Source organism: Equus asinus, chromosome 10, assembly GCF_041296235.1.
Source record: "Equus asinus isolate D_3611 breed Donkey chromosome 10, EquAss-T2T_v2, whole genome shotgun sequence".
NCBI classification, from domain to species: Eukaryota; Metazoa; Chordata; class Mammalia; order Perissodactyla; family Equidae; genus Equus; species Equus asinus.
Genome location: NC_091799.1, coordinates 27531468 through 27551975, shown reverse-complemented (window position 1 = coordinate 27551975; position 20508 = coordinate 27531468). Strand labels below are relative to the sequence as shown.

Below are 20508 nucleotides of genomic sequence, written 5' to 3'. Positions count from 1 at the left end.
ATATTATGGCAGGAACATTAACTATCTCCTTTCCAATATATTGTACCCGGGGCGTGGAGGATGATGCTGTGGTCTAGGCATAGTATGGTGCTTGTAGAAGACTTTTTTTTTAAGCTGTGGAATCTTTTGTTCAAATGACATTGGAGCTCCAGTGTTACAGACAGATAAAAATGGAAATCTCTTTAGTTGAAGCCCAGAGCAACTCATACTGCCCTGATCTATCGTGGAACTCAGTCTGAAAAACTAATGCCCTAACAAAAAGACGGCTTCATTAATATCCCTGAGTAGCTTGCAAGAAACTTGCCAAAGTGACCTTGGACAAGTCACTTCCTCTCTGTGCATCACCAAAGGTGGCTGCTCGGGTACCAATTTACTCCGCATTCCACAAGAATCCAGCAAACTCTTCATCACGATCACTTTCAGGGAAGGAGATCAGGCAGAGGAGAGACTTTCACTTCTTCCTTTACAATATTCTTGAATTGTCTGAATTTGTTACCGGTTTGTATTCCTTTTGTTAAAATTTAAAATTAAGCTTAAAAATTCAATAAGCATGCATGCGCTAGCTGCTGGAGTTGTGGATATTAAAGAGACATGATGTTTAACTAAGGAAGCTTACAGACTAGCGAGAGAGACAGACAATTAAAGCACCACAATATTTCCATGAAAACACGGACTGCAGTGAAGATACAAAGAGCTTGGGAGATGACTGTTTTGGAGGAGCCGGGAAAGTCATCTTGGAAGCAGCAAAGGTACATTCAAGCTGGATCTTAAAAGATGGGTAGTAGTTATAAGGCAGGAAAGATATTTTTCAAATGTATATATTAGAGGAAATCTGGCAATTAAGTGGGCAAATTATAAATTTTAAACAAATATCTCTTCTCAGTGGTTGGGCTAGCTTGATGTTTCCCAAAGCGTTGGGAATATATATATATACACACTACTATATATATATATTACTATATATATATTACTTCAGTAGTTACATATTTTCTTTTACAGGCTGTCTTCCATTTATAGCAAGTTATTCTGGAGTTCCATTCGTGATAGTGATACAAAGATTCCTTTTAAAAATAAATACAGCTAATCCCATTTACTATGTGACCTTGTACAATTGACTTGATCTCTCTGAATGGCCCTGTCTTCCTCTGTAATATGGAGATACTAAAAATAGCCATGAAAAGGAGTTTTTTTAAAAATGAAAAAGTGCAAATGTTATTATCCCAAGAGACTGTTAGACTGTCGGGATGAACTCCTTGCATTTCTGAGCCCCCAGGGACTCAGCACAGGGTCTCAGATGGCAGAACCACCGAATGACGACTGAAGGGGCTTAGCTCCAGGCAAGAGGAGCTTAAGGTGAACCAGGGGTTTTAAGTGAACTGGTTTAGTCTAGGGCATGTGAACGGAATTCACGTCCCATGCAAATCCCAGTTGATCTGATCGTAGTGACTGATGAAGGCATCACATTGAGAGGAATCTGAGGCGGTGATTCAGTTATTGTTTAGTAATGTCTGATCACATACATTTTCCATTTATCCATTCAATAAACATTTAGTATGCGCCTCCTATGTGATGGGCACAGCTCTAGGCACCTGGGATTCCGGGAGCGAACAAGACTGGAAGGTTTCCCTTCTCTCATGGAATACCCTACGCAGCCCAATCTTCCCCAGCTTCCTGAAGGAGAGCTGGCTCTGACGATATTCCCTTAACCTCATCTGAGACCCGAAGAGGAACTGTCATTTATCTGAGGTCACACAGCAAGTGAATGGCAGAAAAAAACTAGAATCCAAGGCATTTTCCTCCCCATCTAGCACAGTTTGTATTCAGCAGACTTGCAAAACCTGTTTGGCTTTCCAAGGTTTGCAGCTGTCCTTTCTCAGCCACCAGCCTTCTCACCTGCTGTCCCCCTTGGGGTGCGGGGGGCTTCTGTTCCCTGGCTGGAAGCAGAGAGGCAGGTAAGCACAGCCATTCCCTAGGGGCCTCTGCGGTTTGGAGAAGTAGTTTAGAGAGGCCAGGAGAATAAAGTGGAGAGAGAAAAGAAGGGAGGGAGGGACAAGAGGAGCCTTGCTATTGGCAGACAGGTAATTGGTTACTTTGGGCGGTCAGCTTCTCCAGTCTCCCTCCCTGGGGGAGGCTGGAGAGAAAGTAATTGAAGAAGGTTCCCTAACAAATTAGTGTGAGACTGGGCTCGAAAATGTGAGCTGCACCTGGGTTCAGAGCTGAGGGTTTGATCTTCAGAGGCCCCAGGAAGGATGCAGAGAGGGAGGAAGGAAGGAGGCGAGGAAGTCTGCTTTATCCTGCTGTAGCAGCTTCCAGCCTCAGAAGCTCCCTGAGGGGACCCTCCTCTCCCTCCTGGGCTCCTGCTGAGCCAAGGGGCTGAGAAGAACCTCACAGATCGCTTGGTTTAATCTCATCACATCAGAAATAGAGGGAAGCCCAGAAAGCAGAAGAGACGTGACCACACCCAGCAGACCTAGGACCAAACCCCAGGACTCCTGGCTCCCCGTCCTGGCCACCAGATGACCTTGCCCCCTGGGTTCCATGAGGTCTTTATTCATAGGACTTTCTTCAAATTGCCCTAAACACGCCTTCCAACTGCAGAGAAAAAGGGGAGGAGGCAGGTCCTAGGGACTAAGGTACAGGCCTATTTTTGTGTGTTTATTTTAACAAACACCTAGGTAGCCTTCCCCAGTGGCAGGCTCTGTTCCACGTTTTACAAACTTTAGCTCCTGGAATCCTCATAACAATCTGCTAATAAGCAACAGAACAACCCAGTGAGGTGGGTACCTCTAAGGTGGTGTTCACAAACTATCACCCCATTCCCACCCATGTTTCATTCATTTTATCAGGAAATATCCACCTGGCACCTACTATGTGCTGTGTCCTGCACTATATAGGTCAGAAAGCAAGGATGAATAAAACACACTTCCTACCTTGAAGGAGATGTCAGGTAAAGGTTATTAAAAATAAATGGAATAGAACGATAGAGGGAGAGGGTGCTACTTCAGTCAGGGAAGACTTCCTGGAGGAGGTGATATTCGAGTTTTGGGAGCAGGGAGGAAAACGGAAGTTGAACTCAGAGAGGAAGGCAAATTATATAGGATATTCTAGACTCTGAAAAGGAATTAGGATTTTATCTTAAGAGCAATGAGAAACCACTAAAGGTTTGAAACAGGAGAGTGGCAAGATCTAATTTGCTTTTTGGGAAAGATCACTCTGACCACTATATAGAGCAGGGTTGCCCAACTTTTTCTGTAAAGGGACAGTTTGTAAAAATATTTTAAGCTTTGTAGGCCAGATAATCATTGTTGCCACCACTCAGCTCCACCATTGTAGGGTGAAAGCCATCATCGACAATACACGCACCAATGAGCGTGGTTGTGTTCCAACCAATCTTTATTTATGGACACCGCCAACTGAATTTTCTATAATTGTCACATACCATGAAATATTCTTCTTCTTTTGATTTCTTTCAATTATTTAAAAGAGTAAATAGGCTTCGGGTCCATACAAAAACAGGCAGCCAGCACATGGATCTAGCCCATGTGCTATATACCATATGGTAGAAAGAAAGGATGGGATAGAGAGGCAGTAGAAAGACCAGTTAGGAGACAGATATAATAGCCCAAGTGAGAAAGGATGGTGGCTTGGACAAAGGTGATGGCAGTAGGAAATTAGCAGAAGTGAATAATTTTGAAAGTCATTTTAGAAGTAAAACAACAGGGCTGGTTGACTGAAAGGACGAGGGAGCCCAGAGAAAGGAAACATCACAGATGACTCCTTCGCTTGAGTAACAGCGTGAACGGTGTTTTGATTTCCTGAGATGGGGTGAGTGGGGAGAGCAGGTTTGGGGAGCAAACCCCACATCGGTAGTGTGGTCCCTAACAAGAGAGAAAGAAACACAGTGTCCCTGAAGGTTGCTAGAGAAAATACAGGATGCCCAGTTAAATTTGAATTTCTGATACTCATTGAGTCATTTTTACATAACTAGGTCCCAAATATTGCAGGGGACATACTTACACTCAGCCAGTACTGATGGTTTATCTGAAATTCAAGCTTAACTGGGCATCCTGTATTTTAGGTTTTGTATTTTTATTCACTAAATATGGCAATCCTACCAGTGGGGTATGTGGATTCAGAAAAAACAATTCTATCTGAGCCTTGAAGGAGAAACAGAGGGTTTCTCAGGTAATAGGGGAGCTAAGACTAGGAGTTGGCCAGGTGACTCAGGGACAGGAAAAACATTCTAAGCAGAGAGAACAGCATTTCCATTCTGGGGTCAGGTTGGGGGAATAAGCATGCGGCCCTCAGAGATCGGCAAGTCAGCAGTGGGGCTGGAGCCTAAAGTGTGACAGGGAACCTCACGAGGAGAGGCTGAAGAGGTACCCAGGGGCCACTTCACAGAGGTCCTCCAGGGACACACCAAGGAGTTGGCACACTTGTTAAAGCACAGATTCCCAGGCCCCTCCCCGGGTGCGTCAGCAGGTCTGGGAGTGAGAACCTGGGTTCAAGGTGATCTGATGGGTAGCTAACTTTAGGAAAGTCTGAGCTATATAATGTGGGAGATTTCCCACCTACAAATCCCAGGAGCCTCGGAAGTTGCTGCTGGCCCTGAAGTCTTGACAAGAGTAACCCCGTAATCAGAGCAAGGGCAGCATAAAATGAGTCTGCAGCCTCCCGTGGAGTCTCCTGAGAATGGGGCTCTGTGCATTTGGAGGGAGGTAGGAGGTCCAGAATGTTTGTCCAATGACCAGCCCAGCTCCCAGATAGTTGTTCTGTGTCTGGCACCTGGTTCTCCTTCGGTGCTGTCTCTCAGCTCTGAACAAGCAGACCAGACGCCTCCCGGAGCCTTCCCCGGCCGCCCCGCACCCTTCCCTCCTCCGCCCACACCCACCACTGAAATGATTCCCCCAAATGCAGCTATTACTGTGACTGGAAATCTCTTTACTGCTGATTCTGCTAATGGAAATGTTCCTTCCCTTTTCGGCTGCTTGCAAAGCCACTCGTGACTTCCCTGGGCGCCTGAGAGCAAAGCTTTGTCAGGCAGCTGCCACCAGAAGGGAGAGGATTCTGCCCCGTTTGCCTCCCCCAACACCCACCTGCCTTAGACTCAGCCTCTCAGAGCTTTTCCGTCCAAACTGTCCTCAGACAACCCCGGAGCTCCCGCTTCCCCTGCTCCTGGAGAAGGAGCAGAGATGGATGGTCAATTGCCTCCTTTTTTGCCCGGCTGGGGGGTGTGGGGGAGGGAGCAAAGAGGTGTAACCATAGCGCGGCTGGAGTGGGAAAAGGGGGAAGGGAAAGGGAATTCGCGTGCATTATTTATTCATACCTCCACCTCCTTCCAAAAAAAGGATTCCAGGTGGCTAAGTGGCACAGAGCACAAACTGTGTGCCAGACGCTGTGCTGGGTGCTCTGCACACACAGTCTCCCTAGGGATCCATACAGCTTAGTGTAGGTAAAAACTGAGCAGCATGCTGGGCACCAACTAGAATTTAGTGTGTGGAGGGCTCTCCAAAACTATTGATCCCATCAACCCAGAGAAGTGATCGTTAAGTTATCTTCACTTTATTGGCGGGCAAATAGAGGCTCAGAGAGATGCAGACAGAAGGCTGCAGTTAGGAAGGAGGGCATCCAGGATCCCATCCCAGGGCTTTGGGTCTTCAGAGCTGACACCTGTTCCACCCCAGCACACCGCCTCTCAGAGGAGCTGGGCGGGTGGCTGGATTTTGCTTTGGATTGGCTGAGGGACCTCGGAAAATGTACTTGTCTTTGCCCGGTAAGTGAGGGAGTTGGGCTGGATCTCGAAGGCACTATTTTACCCAGTTATATTCTAGGAGAAGTTTTCACTATTTATTTGGATTTTAGAGCTTTATTATATACATATAAATATTAAATATTATTATATATATCCCATGTGTATAGATAATAGAAGAGAGGTCCCATTTGCAAAGTGAGAACCTAAAAACTGCACAATGCTTGGGCCGACCCGGTGTCATAGCAGTTAAGTTCACGATCCGCATTGGAGTTCGGATCCACTAGTTCGGATCCTGGGCATGGAGCTATGCAACACTTGTCAAGCCATGCTGTGGCAGGCGTCCCACATATAAAATAGAGGAAGATGGGCACAGATGTTAGCTTAGGGCCAATCTTCCTCAGCAAAAAGAGGAGGATTGGCAGCAGATGCTAGCTCAGGGCTAATCTTCCTCAAGGAAAATAAAACACTGCACAATGCTGCTAAGAAGTACTAGGTGAACAAAACTCAACTTACGGTTGAGCAGAGGAGTAACAAGGAAGCACACCTGGTCAAACAGGGGCTGTATCTCAGATGCTCTGATGATTTGTAAAAGATAACGTGGAGCTTCTGGAAGTTCCTGGAAGGACTAGATCACAGGTCCCCTAGCATAATGCTATGCCTAGCACGGGGTGGGGACTCCCTAAGCACTAGGGAAAGAGAGAAGTGGAAAGGGAAGAAGGAAGGAATAGGAAGGGAGAGAGAGGATGGAGGGAAGGAAAAGATTTAAGAAGGCACAGAAGCGTAGGAATTTGCTTGTCGAGTAGCCTAGGGATAATGAGTGGCATCTAGAGAAAATGAGACAAGGCCTGGTGCTCTCTGGGCAAACCAGCAAGGAGCGACAGGGCCCAGGGAGATGCTGAGTCAGCTCCCGGCAGCACAGAATCAAGGTGCTCAGTCCCTCGGGTCTGTGAGGCTGTCACACCTGAAGTTCTTATATAAGAAGTATCTGTAACTCCTTGGTAATGAGAAGAGGAAGACATAAAATGTAAGAAGTTGTCAAAGACAGGAAAACTCAGGAACACTCCTAGCTCTGCGCAGCATGGGAGGCAGAGAGAGAACAGAGTTTGGAACCAGGCAGACCTGGCTTTGGAACAAGCTCAGCCATATAATAGCTGTGTGACCTTGGGTATGTTCCTTAACCCCTCTGAGACTCACCGCTCACTTATAAGAAGGGATGAACCCTATCTGTCTTTCAGTCTTATGGAAAGGATGAAATGAGATAACAGATGTACCAGCATGGCATCTGGGGTATAGTAAATGTTCAATAAACGGTTGCTTTGTTCATAACCTACCCCATGACAGAAAGGTAAAGTCTAGAACACCAGCTCCCTGCATCCCCCGGTGGCCCAGCTGCCATTCCCTAAGGTGGGAAGAAGACACATCAGACTTAGAGTCCATAGACTGGGATCTGGTGCCTGCCCCACCACTGACTTGCTACAGTGACCTCAGTTTCCCTATCTTCACATAGAAGGGTTTCATTTAGGAAATGTCCTAAAGTCTTACCATTTATGACATTTTATGCTCCAAAAACCACGATGTATCATCTCCCCAAAAACATTCAGTTCCTCTCTGTTTGCCACAATGCAAAGATTCCAATCCCTTATCTGGCTTCCATGATTCTCAAGACAAGGTCTTCCCCAAACCCAACATTCTTTCCTCTAAACAAACTGGTCTCATTACTCATGCTACAACACCCTAGAATAATAAGGATGCAGGAGAAGGTAGAGGAAATGGCTGTTGAAGCTCAGAAGAAGGAAGGCTTAGTGGCAGAGGTGGCATTCCAGCTCAACCTTAATGGATGAGTGGAATTTCATCACCTCTCTAGTTTTGCCCAGTATGGATTCTGGGAAGACTTTGCAAACCTGAAGTTCTCATCATGTAAGATCCCCTTAACCCCTAGGATGTGCCAAGCACAGGGTGAGTCATTGCAGCCCTACAGATGAGGGAGCTAAGTTCACTGCTTATGGAGCTCACAGGCAAACAGCACAGACAGAGAGACACATAAGTTCTGCTCTCATCTGCTCCAAGCCACCATCTTCTCTTACCTGAACTTCCTGCTTCCAACTTGGCTTCTCTGCAGAGCAGCCTGAATAATTCTTCTAAAACATAAGTCACCTATTGACACTCTTTCGCTTAAAATCCTGCCTGGCTCTCCATTTCACTCAGAGTCAAAGCTCAAATCCCGAGAGCAGTCCGGAGGACCCTGCGTGACTGGTGTCTCCTCTCCTGTCCCATCCTGCCCACCCCTTGGTCACCCTCCTCCAGCCACACTGGCCTTCTTGCTGGCCCTTGAGCCCTCCAGATGTGCTCGAGAGTCAGGTCTTTGCTGAAGTGCTTCCTTACTCTGGAACGCTCTTCTGACTATCTGCTTGGCTAGCTCCTTCTTTACCTTCAAGTCTCTCTTCCAATCCTACCTTCTCCATAAGCTCCTCTCTCTACCTGATTTAATATTAAAACCGATCTCCTCATCTGAAAAATTTCTGTTTTATCTTCTTCCCTCTTTTTAATAGAATTTATCACCTTCTCACATACGACAGTCATTCGTCGCTTAATGACAGGGATACGTTCTGAGAAATGCAGCGTTAGGCGACTTCATCATTGTACGAACATCAGAGTGTACTTACACAAGCCCACTACACACCTAGGCTATGGTACTAATCTTATGGGACCACCATCATACATGCGGTCCATCATTGACCGAAATGTCATTATGTGGTACATATGACTGTACATAGCTTTCTTATTTATTACCTCTATCGTTACCATCCTCTCCCCACCACCCACCCACCCACCCACCCACACACACACACACACACACACACACTCCTGGATACAATCTCTCTGAATGCAGGAATCTCTGTCTTTTGTTCTCTGATCTATTCTAAGCACCTGGGAGAGCACGTAGAACATTGTGGGTACTCAGTAGTTCTTCAGGACTAGCCGATGTTATAGTAGCCTTTATATTGGCAGTCGGTGCCAAAGGCCAGAGTGTTGAACTCCAGCGTGAAGAGGTCAGGGAACGCTTCAAAGATAAGTTGACATTTGAATTCAGTCTTGAAAGGTAAGGAAGAATTTTCCCAGGGGGTGATGGGGGAAAGTTATAAAACAAGAAGGAAGGCATCTTAGCATAGGACATCCTGAGCAGAGTTTGATCATGGACCCTGAACCACAGTAAGGAGCTTGAACTTCACACTCTTAGTGTGAGCCAGTGGGAATCCGTGAAGTGCTTTAGGAGAGGATAGCCCTGATCAGATTTGGGCTTTTAATGAAATCACTCTGTCTGCAAGTACAGACGATGGATTAGAGAGGATAAGACCAGAGGCAGACAGACCAGTGACTTGACTGTTGAAATCGCAGGAGAGAGAAGTGCTGAGGATGGAGCCTGCCAGGGCCTGTGACAATGGGGATGGAGAAATGGTTCTTCTTCATAGTTAAAACCCTAACAGTTTCTAACATACAACATCTTTGTCAATTTTTGACTCACAGACGGGGCTGCAGGGTCTAGTGTGCCAGGAAGGAAGCTACAAATATTTCTGTCCTGAATCTAACATTGTGTAGTCACCACCCACCCCCTTTTCAATCCACAGGGAAATCTTTATGGGGGTTGCTGTCCAAGAGAACTACAGACAGCAGCGAAGAGCCCGCGAACAGAGAGAGCGAGCGAGGGAGAATAGAGCAAGTCCTGCCAAGCACTGCTGCCTGCCTCCTTCTGGGGCAGGAAGGCTGCAAGCTCTGCTGGAAGGAAAGAAAAGCCAGCTCTCTCGCGCTATAGTTAATCTTCTGTTGCCACTAGCTGGTCAGTACGAGAACTTGGGAAAGTAGCAGCTCGGTGAAGGAAGCATCCTCATAATGCTGCTCCACCTCAAGGTTAAATCCGCCTCTTCCCCTTCCTGGAAAAGAGCAGCTTCTTCTGCTCACCCTCAAAGGCAGCTAGTGAAAGGCAATGGAGGCTTCCACCTCCTCTACAACAAAACCTATCAGCTCAGGTTCTCAGGAGAGACTAGAGCCAACCAGCTGGATATTTGGGCAGGAGAACAAATTCAATTTCCCTAGGCACATATTTTGCCTTAGATTTTTGTTTTCTGTCTTTTTGTAAGGAGGGGGGAGGAAAGAGTGGTGCAGTTGATGATGTGCAGCCAAGTTGTGGACACTAAGATGTGGTAGGGGTCCAGCGTGATGGAAAGAAGTGTGGAGTGGGATTCAAGCCCACTGGGTTGAAGTTTGAACTACTGGTCCTGAAGCAGGTTTCTTCCTGTGTCTGGGCTCCAGCATTACCATATCAAATGAAGGGGGTGGATTCAGTGTGCTCTGAAATTCTGTGATGCTGTCAGCCCATCAAAGTTGCTGGTCATGGTAACAGTTTCATGACTTCACCCCAAGAAGTCACGGTCCCTCTCCATCCTTCTCTCCCCGCAGTACATATGTTCACACCATCCTAGGGCAGCCAGGGCCTAGTTTGCAGCAAGACAAAGAGGTGAGAAGCACGAGGCTTTGCCTTCCAGAGGCCTGGTCAATCCTATTGCTGGACCTGTTGTAAAATAAAATTACAGAATGATCTTACGGCCTGAGGGCCCAGTTCAGGAAAATGATCAAGCTCTGGGTCACAACAAAGTTTGCAGAGCTGGGCTTTTTTGGCTGGTGTCCTTGACCCCTGGAAACAGCAAATCTGGTTGGCCTTGACCAAACTTGAGGCTCTCTAACACAGCTGAAAGGAGTCCTCCTCTCTCCCTCCCCCGTTTCCTCTCCATAACATAGTACTTTCTAAGGGCAGCCAATACATTCCTCTCTGCCTCAAGTGAGTATTAAGTAGGTTTCATCAAAGGGATGGGGATGGAGTGACAGAAGTGAGTGGGAATGAGGAAAAGACTCAGATAAAAGACCACTGAACACCCTCCCTCCCAGGCCCCTTAGTTACAATGTCCCAGAAACCTGGAACATCACAGCACGGTGGGACCTTGAAGTTTGAGTGCTACTGAAATACTTTATTTAGTGACAAGGGACCTGGTGCCCAAATGAGGAAATAGTATATATGTGTTTTAAGCCTTGTTTAAAGACATCAAATTCTCCTTCTTATCCACCCCAGAATCTCTCCCTCTCTCACCCATACAGAAAAGTACACTGGAATTGACTTTAATGAATATCGTGTGGTCAGAAATCCCTACAGAAGACCCAGCTTACTACTATTTGTATCTGTTCTTTCTCCGTCTTAATAACTGGCATCCATCTTGAGAATCAAACCAGAAACCAAAAAGGGCAGATAGCCTCAAAGTCTCCCAGGGCTTGAATCCTTTCTCCAAATGCCTGCCAAATAGTTGTGTCGTCTCGGCTCCAAGCCTTCCTGGGACCGGGATCCTAGCATCACTAGGGGTCAGAATGCCGGGATGCTGGACAGCTCCATGAGACACGTCTTCCTGTGGATTGAACTCCATCCCCTTAGCATCTCACCTTTTGAACATTCCTTAGAACTAGACAGAAAAGAGCACATTCCTCATTCTGTGCTGACATTTGAAGGAAGCTCTGTCAGCCCTTTGTGGGCTGTTCTTCTTAGGCTAAACTCCCTGCTTCAGGCAACCATTCTGACCTGGCCCCTCAGTCCTTCTGGAGGCTTTACTCTTTGGGTGTCCATTTTTGTCTGTATTTTAAGGAATCTTTGCAGAACTGACCAAGCTCGCATTTTCAGACTGCGTCTTTCTCTTCCACCCCAGCCAACCAGCTGCCTGCTAAGAGCATCTTTTTGGGAGAGATCTTCAGGACACTGCCAAATCTACTCAAGCAGGTGCATTTAAAGACACACCACCAGATAATTTTTCCTTGTTCACAGGGTCTCCTGCAAATAACAGAGCACACTCTCCACCTGTGGGATTTACATGACAAGGCAAATTAGTAAGAATGTTGACAATGAGTGATTACTCAATTTTATCTCTGTTCCCCGCTTTTACTGAATCAAGACTGGTGATAAACAGTCCAGCCGGACCATTGTTAAGCACAGGAAGAAGGATGCCATTTCTCTACGTGTAGGGCATGAAAGCTAAATTCACAAGCAGACTCTGGGGCTGCCTGAGGGCAGATGAGGACTGAGTGATGTGCGGGTTCACCTCGGAAGCTCTGCACTGGCAGGTGCTCCTGTTCAAATTCTTTCTTTTAAATCAATCTTTCCCGACACTCCCACGTTACTGGCAAAGGAAAGAAGACAGTGAGAAGCAAGAGGAACTAGTCAGAGTGACTGAGTGGGTCATGGCACTTCAAGTTCATAAAATCTTTATAGCAAAGGATTATTTTAGGGCTCATCTACCCACTCATATTACAGCACAAAGAACTGATGCTCTGGGGATAAATGACTTGTTCAAGGTCACAGTGGGCCACAGCTGAGATTTCCGGATCCTAACCAGTATTAAGTTCCCAAGCTGCATTGGAACATTCAACTTCTCTTCCAGCATTTCCTCCAAAGCCTAGCTAGGTTTTTGTTCCCTGTCCAGGAAGTATCTCCAGCCTTCTCTGAGTCTCTAGAGATGTCTTCCCTCCCTGATGTCACAGAATGTCATCTCCATCACTCATTGGAACCATTAAATAGAATGCACTTTGACATCCCATGAGTCATGGAACTTCGAGCTGGCAGGGTCATTAGAGGTCATTTAACTCAGGCCTCACTTTCAAACTCTGATACTTCAGCTCACCATTGTAGCTGAATTTTCTTTGAAGAAAGGCTCTTGTCATGTTGATGATTGTGATATTGGTCCACAGGACCCAGCACCATGCTTCTGCATCAATGTCACCAGCCCCTCAATGCATATTTGGCTCAGGATGCCCGTTCAGCAATTACCAGGAATGTAGGTGTCTGGTAGACTGAAATTCCAGTTCCAGGTCCGCCCTTTACCCACAGCGTGACCTCGGACTAGAATCCTTTGCAACCTGCAAAATGGGAATAATAGCGGTGCCTAATCCATATATTTTATGTGAATGAATAATAAAAAGCAAGAGTAAAGCTTTTTGCACTCCATTAAGGATTCAACAACTATTTGCCATCCCTTGATCACTTTCAGGGAATTTCACATGGTTGATGCAATTGACTGATACCCAGATTCTTCGGAAGAGGTCTTGACTCAGAAACTTGGGGGATCGTTCACCTCTGAGGGAAACTTCCATCTCCATAAAGCAGGCTGGAACATGAAGGGGAGAGTAGAAATATGAGAGGAAAAGATCTGAAGAAAACTCTTTTAAGTCTGGGCATTACCAGTACGAGAACTGATAACTCAAACAAGAGAGGCAGAACAGAGGGAGGGATGGCCAGGTACGTAGGTGACTTTGGTGAATGGGGATGGTAGGCAGTGTGTGTGAAACCACCTTGAGGTCCCCCAACTGGACTTAGGGTAAAATGCAAATTGTACCTTTTTTCTTTTTTTTTTTTTTGAGGAAGATTAGCCCTGAGCTAACTGCCGCCAATCCTCCTCTTTTCGCTGAGGAGGACTGGCCCTGAGCTAAAATCCATGCCCATCCTTCTCTACTTTATATGTGGGATGCCTACCACAGCATGGCGTGCCAAGTGGTGCCATGTTGGCACCCGGGATCCAAACCGGTAAAGCGGAACGTGCGCACTTAACCACTGCCCCAGGCGGGCCCTGGAACTCTACCTTTTGTTTGTTCCATTCACTTCCTTTAAAGCCAGCATTTTCTTTTTCTTTCTTTCTTTCTTCTTTTCTTTTTTTTTTTTTTTTTTTTTTTTGGTGAGGAACACTGGCCCTTAGCTAACATCTATTGCCAGTCTTCCTCTTTTTGCTTGAAGAAGATTGTGGCTGAGCTAACATCGGGACGAATCTTCCTCTATTTTGCACGAGGGACGCACCACAGCCTGGCTTGATTAGAGGTGCGTAGGTCCGCGCCCGGGCACTGTGCGGCAAATCCAAGGCCAGCAAAGGGGAGCGGATGAGCTTAACCACTATCCCACCGGGCCAGCTCCTAAAGCCAGGGATATTTTACCACCACCACTTTGGGCCCACAACCCAAAGCATGGCCCTAGGGCTTTAGCAGACACCAGCACCCCCTAGCGGTGGCTCCACACACCCCACTATTGGCAGGATTTGGCATGTTCTGACTTTGCACGCCCAGATGTGGCATATGCAAGTTAGTAGTGAAAGACTCACCGAACCCGCCAGACACAGACACTGGGCAAGGGGGTTTTAAAGGTCTGGGGATGGGATGATGGGATGGGGCTGCCTCGGGACCCAGAGAAAGATATGGCCATAAATGACTCAGGGTACCTCCCGCCCCCCCTCAGCAGCCCTCATTTCCAGCCAGCCTGGCCCTCCCAGAGCTCATTGTGCACTCTGTGTTTACAGCAAACAGTGGAAGACCAACACAAATAAAAAGCCCACGTCTCCCTACACAGCTCCTGCTATACTCGGCCATCTGGTGTACCTCGCTAGCCAAATCCCCGGCAGGAGCGCCTTGAGCTGCCAGTCCAGGGCGCCGGGGGAAGGAGGAGGCAGGAACTCGAATCCCCACATGCATCCAAAGGGCTCAGAGCTGCCAAGGAGGACAGCACCCGCCGCTCCACAGCAGGCAGTCCCCAGCCACCGGGCTCAGCAGCGTGCGTCAGAGAAGGCGGGAGGCTCCAAGTGGACGGCACCAGGAGACTCTCCAGCTGACGCTGACGTCCTGGGGGATTTAAGACTTCCAGCTCCTCGCTTAGCTCCTCACTCAGCTTGCCCCCAGCTCCCTGACACCCATTCCCTCTTGAAAACCAAAGTTTCAAAAAAAAAAAAAAAAAAAAAAAGAGATTGCCAGCTCCAGGAATTCTGGGACGACTCCGATAGCTGCCTGGACCGGGTCCTCCACATCCTCGGGGAACTGGAATGCTCTGAGGTCTTCCCTTCCAAGTCACGCCATACACCAGAATGTCCCCCTTCCCCCTCATTTAAACAGCCGTTTAGTGAGGTTCCCACTCCTGACCTCTCAGGGCGCCCTGGAGTAGAGAGACGGCGAGGGCGGAGGGAGACGGGTGGGATTGGAAGTGGTGGCCACCGGCCACCCTCCGCGTCTCCGGAAAGACCCTTCCCTGAGGGAGAGCCATGAGCCCAAGGTTAGCTCTTCGCCCCAAGGAGACCCATCTCCACCCCTCATCCTCTTCCTTGGCAATAGGCAGCCCCACAGGTGCACGTGAGAAGCGCTCTTGGTGTGTGTGTATGTGCGTGTCCGCGCGTGTGTGTATGCTTGAGTGTGTGCGTGTGTGTGTCGCAAGCCAGACGCGCCGCCGCGGGAAGTCCCCTGGGAACCTGCCAGGCGCTCTCCCGCCTCGCCTCCAGAAAGCTCAGCATGCTCAGGTTACAGCCAGCTGGGGAGAGCCGAGGGGCCAGCACCCGAGGCTCAAGCGCAGAAAACAAGAGGGCCTGGCTCACGCTCAAATCTCCAGAGGCAACCAGCATGAAAGGACGGGGGCGGGGGGGATCACAAAAATACATTAAATAATATTATGGCTCCCAGGAGACAGGAGTCTAGTCCATAGATTCCTCTTTGGAGCCTGCTGGGCAAGAAAAGAGTTAACCTCAGAGGTTCAAGCCGGGATCTTGAAGGCGCTGACTGCGAGAGCCCATCACCCCGGCGATGCCCGAGCTGAGCTGGATCCCGGGAAGGCAAGGATCCGGGGAAGAGGAGCTCGGGAGTCTCCGGGCGAGCCCCCGGCGCCTTCCAGGCGCTGTTGTTGGCCAGACACCGACAACCAATCGCGCCCCGCGCCCCCAAGAGGGGAGGGGTGAGCGAGCGATCAGCGAGCGCCGGAGAGTGAAGGGGGAACAACATTTTTGTAAACGCTCTCCGAGATAATTAAGCTATCAATTACCCGGGTGGGAAATCAGCCGCGCTTCCCACAGCTCCACCGAAGGGCCGACTCCTCCGGGATTCGCGCTGGGAACCAGCAGGCAGCAAGCTGCTGGCGAACTTTCTGATTAACTTTTCCGTTTGAGCCCCCACCCCGACCCTTTTCCTCTACCCTTCTTTTTTCTGGCCTTTAAGTTATTATTATGAGCCCAGAGAGTCAGCTGCGGGGACAAACCCGCTCTCCGCCGGGAGGGGACTAGAAAAGCGATGCGACAGGAGGGACGATCGCAGAATCTGAAAGTGAAGACCTAGGGCTCAGATTCCCAGTCCTCAGAAATCACTCAATCCTCCCCAGCCCCATTGCACGGATGGCCAAAACTGAGGCCCAGAGAGGGGAAGCGACATGTCCAAGGTCACCCAACCCATACGGAAACCGAGTTTACACGGACTGGATGATTCTACGTGCAGCTTCTCCGCTCCGATTCTCGGGAAAATCCATCCGGAAGAGCAGAGTCAACAACTCCGAAGCGAGAGCGAGGGGGCGGTAACCGCGGGCGGCCAGTGACCATACCCAGAGGAGCAGCGGGCGGCTGGACCTGGACCTGGCTTCGGAGAGGGGACTACCCTGGCCCCTAGCTCGAGCACACTCGGCGATCTGGGGTCCTGACGTCAGGAACAAATCGCGGCAGAGCTCAGCGTCTGGACTGACAGACCTAGGGACCGGTGCCCGCTGCGGGAGGGTTGGCACGCCCCCGAGCTCCCGCCACGCGCTCTGCGGGACCTCCTGGCCCGTACTCCTTTCCAACCACCTGTATGCCCTCTGGGCCCCTCAGCTGCCCACTCCCAACCCCGCTCGGGGCAGCCCGGGGCGGGGATCCACAGGGCGCCCCCGCCAGTCGGCTTCACTTAGGGGCTCGCGGTTCCTTGGGACCCCGCGTGTGCCGGCGCCCCGCCTTACCCAGGGTGAAGAAGGGCAGCTCGGTGTTGTCCAGGTCGTCCTGCACCGCGATGCGCCCGGGCAGCTCGTTACGCACAAAGAGCAGGAGGCGCGACTCGGCGGCAGTGCCCGTGGAGCCGGCGGCGCCCGGAGACGCGGCGGCGGCGGCGGCAGCTCCGGCCCCGGTCCCAGTCCCGGCCCCGGCGCGGGCGCCGCTCCAGCCGATGTCGCTCTCCCGCAGAGCGGGCAGCGTGGACACCGTGACGGTCTTGAGCCGGCAGGGGCTGTCGGGCTCCCGCGAGGCGGCGGCGGTGGCGCCGGCCAGCAGCGGCGGCGGCGGCAGCAGGAGCAGGAGGAGCAGCAGCAGCGGCGGCGGCGGCGGCGTCGCCGGGTGGAAGCCGAGCCTCAGCCGCCCCCGGAGCCCCAAGCCGGGGCCGGGGCTGCGCCGGGCGCCGGCGGCGGCCATGGCGGGAGCGGCTGCGGTGCTGCGAGCCGCGGCGGCGGTGGCGAAGGAGGAGGAAGAAGAGGCGGCAGCGGCGGACGCCGAAGCGAACCAGGACGCCGGAGCTAAGGAGCCGTGGGAGCCGCTCGCCAGCAGCCCCCAGCTCCCGGCTCCGCCTCTCGCTCGGCCCCGGCCCGCCCCGCCGCGCCGCCTCCCCGGGCCCCGCCGCCCGCCCCCTTCTCTGGCTCCCCCCGCAGACCCCGAGCGTTTCGGAGGCTCCGCCCGGCCTCGTGCAAATCCCAGTCGCCCCTTCTCCTTTCCCAAGATCCCCCAATGCCGCCCTCCCGATGTTCTTTGGCCACAGCACCCCTCTCCAAATTCTTAAGACTTAGGGACCCCCTCGCGCCTCCCCTGGTTCCCTCTGGCTCAACCCAGCTTGCCCAGCTTCACCCCACCCCTGGCTCAATCCGGAGGTTGCACCTGGGGGCGCGCCTTAGCCCAGCCTTGCTCCAGGCCCCGCCTTCTTGGGTGTCAGGGGCACCTCTGGATGGCCAAGGCTTAACTTTGTCTTCGCTCAAGCCCAATAACAAGTCCTGTACCCCTTTCTAGTCCCTGAAATAATTCCTTGTGGCCTCAAAGCCCCCTCCCCACCCACTTGCCCACAATTCACGCATTCATTTTCCCACCACCAGATCCTGACCTCTCCCCTCCACCCAGGCCTCGGTAGTACGCTAACTGCTAATGGACACAGGGGTATTGAACTCCTCCCTCTAGCCCCTACTCTCTCAAACTGACTCGGGCCAGGATGCTCCGGGTCCCTAGCTGCCGCCCTGCAAGCCAGCCCACTCACACCCTTTTATTTTGGATCCCTCCTCCTAGCCTGGAGCAGATCTACTTGGCTGCTTCTTGCCCTCTGCGTGAAATTCCTAAAAAGGTGCGAGGGAGAGACCTACTGCTCTGCTTCTGGCTCCCACGGGCTCCTACATCCTCTGCCCCATTCCCAGAGGAGGGGTCTGTTCACCAATCCTTCCCCCTAGTCCTTCCTCGCCTAGATTCAAGTTGGTCAGTAAACCTAGGTCCTCAGACGCTGGGCAGCCTTTGGCCTTGGGCCGACTCTGTGGCTCACCTACTCGGGTCCTCCAGGGAAGTGTCATCTCCCCGGGGATCTAGTGCTCAAGCGGCACCCCCCCTTCTCCACACCCCTACTTTCTTCATCTTTCCTCTCTCTGTTCTCTCTTTCATCTCTCTACTCATTTCCTTCTTCCTCATCTTGACTTTAATCTTATAAATGCTTCCTCCGTACAATTTGTGAGCCATTTCCCATCTCTGTATTGCTCGCCCATGTGCACATTTTGTACCATCTCTGTGCATTAACTTCTCTCTTCCTAGCGCTTCCCTCTTCTGCTTCTTTCCTCCTTTCTATCTTTAACCCTTCACATGAATTACCTTTTTCCTCTCATCGTATTTTGTGTACTTTTTTATGACTTTGGATAAAGGCAGAGGACCAAAAAAAAGGAAAATTTAAAAGCTGTTTTGTGACCTTGGACTCCATAATACTGTGTATTAAGCATTCTCCTAGTGCTAGACAAGTACATAGGTTGCCTTTTATACAGAACCGTAACCCAATGAGATGAGTAAGATGATTCCCATTTTCCAGATGAGAAAACTGACATCGGGAGGTCAGAGAGGGGAAGGGACTTCCCAAGGTCACACAGCTAACGAACAGAGGAGCTGAGACTGGAACTCCAGGCTCCAAAGCCTTGGCTGCTTCCCTGAGATTACTCTGTCCTCTGTGACCTTGAAAAGCCCACCTATCAAAGATGTTGTGAAGGATGTATCTGTATGAGCGCGTTTGAGTCTGTTTCAGCTCTGAGGTTTGTAAGGGTGCCTCTCCTGTCTCAGTTTACTAATCTGTGAACCCAAGGTGGGGGCTGGTGGAATCTGGTCATTCAAGTCCTCTGATTCGAAATCGTCTCCTGCCTCTCTGATGCCTGCTCCAGTTCATTTACTCCTCCAAAATATGTCGCCCTGCCTCCCTCAGTCTCTCCTTTGTGCCCGTACAATCCGCCACTATCCTCTGCAATGGGGCTTTCCGATTCTCTATGCCCCTTTCTTCAAATATGCTGACATAGTCCATTTATAGAAGTGCACACCAGGAAAAAAGGGCTCCCTTATGTAAGGCAGAGTCTGTGCAAGTCCTTCATGGACCTCTGGTACAAAGGCCTGTCAAATGCGACCAACACTTTCATTCATTCATTCACCACCAAATATCCAGGGCTCCTACCAGGCACTATATGGGGATGGAGAGATGGATAAACACAGCTCCTGCCCTTGGAGAACCTATAATGACGGGGGGAGGGCAATGAGACAGGCACAGAAATATCTCAGATACCAGGCAGGCGGGTAGGCAGACAGACATGTGTTTCTTTTATGAGAGGCTTTGAAACTTATGCTTGGAGAAATCAAAGAAAGCTTCCCAGAGGAGGTGACATTGGAATTGAGCCATCAAGAACTAGTAGCATGGGGGTGGACATTCCAAGTTAAAGCTGGCATTCGGCATGCTTTGCAACTGCTCAGCATCTGAATGAATTTCCTGCATCAGAGGATGCTTCACTCTTGGAGGCACAGCCCACCTCCCGGGAAGAGGCTAAAATTTCCAGGGACTTTATCAGTCTCCACTGCAGCTAGGACTTGGGCATGTGACAGTTCACCAATCAGACCCACTCACCCCAGATGCTGGCAAGGAAGCTGGAATTGAGCAGAATCTACTTGGGACCAAAGTGGCCACATCCAGGTTTCACTGCTAGTGGAAATGGCTCTAACAGCCCTGCTCAGAGCACAGTGTCATGGGTGTCAAGAGTATCAATTGCCTTGTTTATGCCTGACTGCAGCTGCTACAATAATATCTCCATCAGCCAGTTCTGTGCCGTGATTTGGAGTGGTGCTCTTGACTTCATGGCCTCTAAGCCCAGATCCCATGCCTTCCTGGAGATTCGAAGTAACCTAACATCACTTTACAGAATTCTGTTTCTGCTTAAATTATCCGGAATTGGTACCTGTTGCTTGCAGCCAAGACACCTGCCTTAGAACACAGTGGAACAAATGGAGGGCAGAGAGGGCAAAGCTTAAAAGGAGCAATGGAGGAAGTTCAGTGAGGAGGGAGAGGGAGTGACTGAAGACAAGACAGAAACGACAGGCAAGGAATTGGCCGTTCATTTTGAGGAGGACCAACTTCACCTAGAAGGCGGTGTCAAATCTGGAACGACCACAGGAAAAGAACTCATATTCTGAACACATACTCTGCGACTTCAAAACTTTATGTGTTCTATCCCTGAACGATGATAACAATTCCTGCCTTCTGGTGGTAGTGAGGCTTCAGAAATAATTATGCAAAGTGCCTAACATAGTAGATGCTCAATAAATTATAACTGCGTCTTTGAAGTATAATCCCAGAAACATCTGGGGTAAAGCTGGTTATCCCCATTTGGTAGATGTCGAATTGCAGGCTCAGGGAAGCTAAGACACTTG

The 20508-nt window shown here is 50.0% G+C and overlaps 1 protein-coding gene across 8 annotated transcripts in view; it reads right to left on the bottom strand.

The window, feature by feature from the left end:
* Positions 1–17145, bottom strand: part of ASTN2 (astrotactin 2) — an 829157-nt gene extending 812012 nt beyond the window's left edge. For all 8 annotated transcript variants that reach the window (XM_044778942.2, XM_070518865.1, XM_014830403.3 and 5 more), the window contains exon 1: positions 16560–17145. In XM_044778942.2, the coding sequence (XP_044634877.2) occupies positions 16560–17004 (445 nt within the window). In that variant the 5' untranslated portion in view covers positions 17005–17145. The remainder of the gene's footprint in view (positions 1–16559) is intronic.
* Positions 17146–20508: the final 3363 nt, after the last annotated feature.